General features: G+C 45.0%; 1 protein-coding gene across 1 annotated transcript in view; it reads left to right on the top strand.

Annotated features, from left to right (window-relative positions):
* The window catches only part of LOC146208215 (arylsulfatase B-like), a 37,368-nt gene extending 33,206 nt beyond the window's left edge, over positions 1 to 4,162 (top strand). Inside the window, exons 7-9 of the mRNA XM_084587229.1 lie at positions 440 to 736; positions 2,220 to 2,749; positions 3,998 to 4,162. Of these exons, the coding sequence (XP_084443355.1) occupies positions 440 to 736; positions 2,220 to 2,749; positions 3,998 to 4,162 (992 nt within the window). The remainder of the gene's footprint in view (positions 1 to 439; positions 737 to 2,219; positions 2,750 to 3,997) is intronic.
* The last annotated feature ends 1,838 nt before the right edge of the window (positions 4,163 to 6,000 follow it).

Raw genomic sequence — 6,000 nt, forward strand, 5'->3', positions numbered from 1 at the left:
CCGTCATCCACCAGACTATACGAGATGTCTGTGTTCCGGATGGTCAAGGTGACCTATAGGAGGCCAAGAAGAATCTCATGCCATAGGTTGGTCAGTGTCAAGCGAGATGGAGTGGTCCCTATAGGGCCATCCTACACCTTCCCACCAGTTACGCCGACAGCAAATGCGACACTAATCAAACCAACTGCCGGCGCCTATATAGCTTCCCTATAAACTAATGTCCGTGTGTGAGAAGCGATACCCAATTGGAACCGCAGGCGGAGCTTAACTGTCCGTCGAATTCGTTTCGGACCTTGAATGAACGGGGGCTTTCATTTACGTTTTGGTATTTCTACTGCCTTCCCTAATAAAGCTTCAAACTACAGCTGTGGCTGCCACCAGAAGCCACTACCAAGGGCAAGCTCTCCAACAAGGCATCTTGATCCTTCCGTCTCTCCAGGCGCTGTGGACGCCCTGGACGAATCCGTAGGTCGCATCGTAGCGGCGCTACACCAGCGCCGGATGCTGGCCAACAGCGTCTTAGTGTTTACCAGCGATAATGGCGGCATCCCCTGGGGAGAATTCTCCAACACCGGCTCTAACTGGCCCCTGCGGGGCACCAAGGGCACCATGTGGGAAGGCGGGGTCCGCCTGCCAGCTGTGGTGTGGAGCTCGATGCTCGCTCCTGGTTCCCGCGTGGTCGTACCACACCCGATGCACCTTGTCGACTGGCTGCCCACGCTGTATTCAGCAGCTGGTGAGCCAATTTTCTCTTTTTTCCTGCTAGTAGTGTCACTTTTATCTTTACAGATTATGTCTGTTTGTTCCGCGTTAACCTTGGCACAGATAGCGAGGTAAGCAATTATACTGGTGCGTACTCTTCAGATGTTATTGTTGTGCGTTAGGCGACTAGGGTAACACTCTACTGATCACCTATAATGCCTTCAGAATCCGGCGATATGGAATAGCTCAATGCATCCTGCTCCAAGAAAAAAAGGAGGTACAATCTATACAATGTCTATCTCTCTACCCAAGTATTTTCCTTATCATCCTTCTTCCTTAAATTGTTGGATTCATTCAAAACCAGCGGATGGTCGAATATTTCAAGTGGAGGAGCTGCTGCTTACGGAGTCACAAAAGGGGCCTCAAATAAGGTTGCTCTCGTAATAATCCAGTGAAGAACTGAAATTCGAGTTTGAGATTGTTGCTAGCTCTCATTAAAATGGCAACAATGGCTGCTCCAGTTTGGCAAGATGTCGAGTAAATATCGGAATAACGCCGTTCATTCGTGGCACAATTATCTATCCTTGTTCTCTCGCACCATGCTTATGAGCATTAAGAAAAAATATGCAGCTTTCTCCGTAGACATCTGCGGCCCCGCATTACCATTGAGGTATAATAAGAGACGGACTTCCCTTCTTAGTTAACCGGTTCCATTGCAAAAAAAAAAACATTTTGATTTTGACAGGACCATATGAAATAGTTTGAAGTGAGCAGGACAGTTATTAGGAAAGACCTGCGGGCACCCGTTAAATTTTCTTCCGATTGAGGTCTTCTCTGGTCGTATTCGCTTTTCGGGAAGCCGCTAACTTTTAGGCTGCATAAATTCTCACCTTCAGGCAAAAGCTTACTGTATACAGAAATCACAAAAATTGAATTTTGTGTCATCGAAGTACAAATTCATTTCTCTCAATCTGACATCGACTCTCCTTGCGTATTCTAGATATTCTAGGTAATCTTAATAATTTTGTACTCAAATCACTATACTCCGTGACGTATGGACAAATTTTGCAGCTTGGAGAATACCAGGCCTGTTACTCTGTGCTGACGGTTAGAGAGGGACAGTTGAAGCTATCATGCATATTTTACGCTGTCGGTGTTCACTCAAGGGCAACTTAATTGTTCGCAGTACTCTTTGGTGCTGATTATAAATAATGACTATTGTGACGTCAACCCCCGGTGCCATTGGTATATGCCTCTAGACGTGAGAAGTTTACGAAGGAGAGCTTCGTAACAGAAAATCAAATATGTGGTGATGCACCAATATTCAGAACTGTTCACGCCTTCCCATACTCCATCTAATCAATTGTCATTTTCGTTTAAATTTTCATCATTTCGTGTTCACAAATGAGGACGTTGAAGGTCATTTATTATACGCTAATATTTGCTCGCATTAAAAATAACAAAAAGTAAACAACGCAGTTTGACCCCATACAATGGCGACCATACTTTTCTGCCAGGAGGCCACATCAAAGATCTGGGTAACATCGACGGGATCGACCTGTGGCCTGTTTTATCATCGGCGAAAACAAACAGTATGGGCACATCATGGCCTCGCACCGAATTTCTTATAAATTACGACACCGATTCTGGGCTGTCAGCGTATCGTGATGGCGATTACAAACTCGTCACTGTCACAACTCCGGAATCTGAAGATGCTCGATATCCGTTCGGTGACCCTGGACTCCAACGGAACGTGCCTACGCCAGGCAGCGTACCCCCTGACCAGTGCAGGCAGGACGCGATGGAACGCTTAGACACCCTGATGACGTCATCTCTAGCTTGGAGGACTCTACAAGACTTCTATGGTGATGGCGAAATAGGCCGTGCCGAGACCCTGGCAGCCGAATGGCGCGAGCAAGCCGCTGTGCGGTGTGATCCGCGGAAGAAGACAGTTCCTGGTCTCGAGCAACTGCGGGAAGGCCACTACCTGTTCGACATAAAGAGGGACCCGTGCGAGCTTAAAAACCTGGCACGCAACCTGCCGTCGGTAAGAACAGGTTTCACGAAAAAAAGAAAAAAGAAAGCTGTAGCTATGGTTGAATGCCAGTCCAGGAAGAAAAGCCTCGAACCATTGAGTCAAGACAGCGATTATACAAAATGAGGGCGATAAAGATTGCGCAGATTGATTACTTTTTCCTGTTCACCACTTAAAGCAAACGACTAACAGAACCAAAGTAGCGTTATACATGAAGCAACTAAAACAGCAGGACAAGTTGTTCTTCTAGGAGGGTTTTCGACAATACCTTGTTCAAGCAAGCGGTCAGGTATTAGAGAAGTGCACATATAACCCGCCCTTGTATCCGTGACCTTCGTGTATTAAGGGGAAAAAAATGAATTCAGTCGAAATATCACCCGTAATACAGGCACTGCGCAAATAGGTGCATATTTAAATGCCCCGAGGCAATAAACATCGCAAAAAATTTGCTAGAAATAGAGACCACAGTCTTTTAGAAAAAGTAGAGAAATACCAGCCAGGAAATGTGGTATTCAGTTGACAGTCCGTATCGTTTATCGCCTTCTTACAAGAGGTGGCAGGAAGTTTAAGACTTTTTGAAAACAGCTCAGGATTAAATGTAACAAAAACACACGCCAATAACCTCCGCCCTTTTGAGAACATTGACCCGTCAACTCAAGGGAGAAACTGCGGTAAATAATTGAGAACCTAAGCACTTAAATAGCAGGAACATGGAACTTGGAAAATATATAATGCAATTTCTAAGAGTCTGGGGTAAAGTAACAAATGATTGACAGGGAGCCAAAAATAGTGAGTAGTAAGGGAATAGAGCGAATCCGGACCATGAGAATTTACTAACTAAAGGAAGGAGACTAGACTGGAATGCATCTGGAAGGAGCTCTCGAGCCAAGCGTGTCAGGTTAACGGTACTTCTCATAAGGAAGTAACATAATAGTTATGTGCCCCTAGTACTCACATATGGGCGGCCAGTTTTTTTTTTTTTAATTAACAATATGGCTTGATTTTTGATCGAGGGCAACGGGGCAATACAAAAAGAAATATCAACGTAACTTACCGTTGGGGAATGATTAGTGATTGCGCTAGCTAGCTTCCGAAGTTATTGACATAGTATCAATTTATGGCTATGTTAATACCAATTCAAGCCTGTTCATTTTTTATCGCCGTACCAACAGTGATCACATAACTCTCGCGTTTTTGGAGACGTGCACTGCATAGGCAACCTCGGTCGGCACACTGAAGGGACAAAACTTGCTTTTGCAGGTGGTGGCCAAGATGTCCAAGAAGCTTAAGTCATATGCGGCTGTCACGGAGTCGCCGGCGAATCTTAAAATGGACCCAGCTGGGCTTCCCCAAGTCCACAACTGCGTTTGGGCTCCTTGGGTAAACACACCGCAAATGGCCGAACAGCACTGTCCCTGCCCATGACCCCACGCCCTGCCAATAGGTGTTGAATTAAAAATTTATTGTAAAGTTACAGCACCGTGTGCTGCGTATCAATTCGCAGCGTTCGCAGCTGCTTAATTCCTAAAGGTTTGGCACTAATGAGTAAGATGTCAATCAGAAACAAAGAACTGACCAGTGCTGCCCGACAATGCAAGGTTACGACCATAGCTGCATCGCTTTTACTAATTCGGGCACTATACTGACCTTAAAGCACCCACATTCGCGAATAATTCCACGCTGTGAAGCATGTCCCTCACAACTATACCTAACAACGAGTTTTGGCGAAACGTGCTGTTAAAGCACAAAAACCACATTTTTATCGCCATTTGTCAGAAGGTCATGATGTGATGTTACGTGGGCTTCGTAGTTTTGTCTCATGTAAGCGACGACACCGCAAACCACGGAAAATGTTTCCAGCAGAGCTGTAGCTTCGAGAACAAAATCAGACATGCGATCGACTAAATGTGCCAGAGTGGTATAACCGAACTGCTGACGCCGAATTATTGCTTGTTGATGATCAAAGCCCTTCACAGCATTTAAATCTGAATCTGTATGAAAGGAACCATAGAAACTTAAACCTAATTTTTGGTGCAGCTGTTTTGCAATTACAAGTAATTTATTAGTATACATAGATTACCACGTGGCAATCGCCTATGACAACTTTTATCTAATTTCTTCCTTTTAGTGCTATATGATTTCAGTTTAAACGGCCGAGCGATGGCTGTGATATCACAGGTAAAGTAACTGCGTTATAATCACTGCTTCGTCTTTTCAATTCCCTGCAACGATAAAGCTAGCTAGAATAGTGAGCCATAGCCACGATTGCAGAAGCAGCCAATATATCACATTTGTCTTCATACCGCATATGATAAGTATTTACCTTTTACGTCATAGCCATAATTTGACAGTTTAAACCCAAACAGATGACAGAAGAAATTCAATTATAGATAGATAGATGAATTTATTGAAAGGAAAAGGCAGAGAGGTTGGCCCGAATAATTCAAATCTGGCCTGCTACTCTGCACTGGGGAAGGTGAAGGAGAGAAGAAAGAAGGTCATGATGGGTGACGATGTGGGAGAAGGTATATGAAATATATATACAGACACAGCAGCTTGTTTTACAAACGTGAATCAAGTCCGCTGGCACTCAAATAACGGCAAAGAGCGCGCACTGCCTGGACGCCCTTCCCCTTGTCCTGCCAAGCGCCCAGCAGCAGTTCCTCCGACAGAGGCCTCTTGTCTAAACGCTTCAAGGAAGCAGCTAGCACATTTCTTTCGTTCGCATACTCTGGGCACACCAATAATACATGGTCCACAGTCTCTGGGATGCCACAAGTTGAACATTCCGGTGAGTCCATCTGTCCAATTAAATGTAGGTACTTGCGCGTGAAAGCCACGTTTAAACGAAGTCGATGTATCAAGCATGTCTGATGACGCGGAATATCACGCGGAACAATAAATTTAAATGTTCGATCGAGCCTTCTCAGACGGATGTGTCGGGCGTCTGGTTGAGCCCAGTAAGTTGCTGTAGCAATATTCATATAACTCTTTAGAAGACACGTCGTATCCGCCCTTGAAAGAGGCACAGCTGTTTGGAGGCCATTGATGTGTGCGCTTTTTGCTTCAACATCGGCCTGCTCATTCCCATGGAGGCCGCAGTGGGCAGGAATCCATTGAAACATTATCATGTGGCCTTGCAGCTGAGCAGATGTGATGAGCTCCATAATGTTTAGTGCCAGGGATTGATAGGCAGTGTGGCGTAAGAAGTTTTCCAAAATTTGTAATGCAGTCTTCGAGTCCGTGAATATACACCCTTTTTG

The sequence above is a fragment of the Amblyomma maculatum genome, chromosome 1, assembly GCF_055883805.1.
Source record: "Amblyomma maculatum isolate TAMU_Amacu chromosome 1, ASM5588380v1, whole genome shotgun sequence".
In the NCBI taxonomy this organism is placed as follows: domain Eukaryota; kingdom Metazoa; phylum Arthropoda; class Arachnida; order Ixodida; family Ixodidae; genus Amblyomma; species Amblyomma maculatum.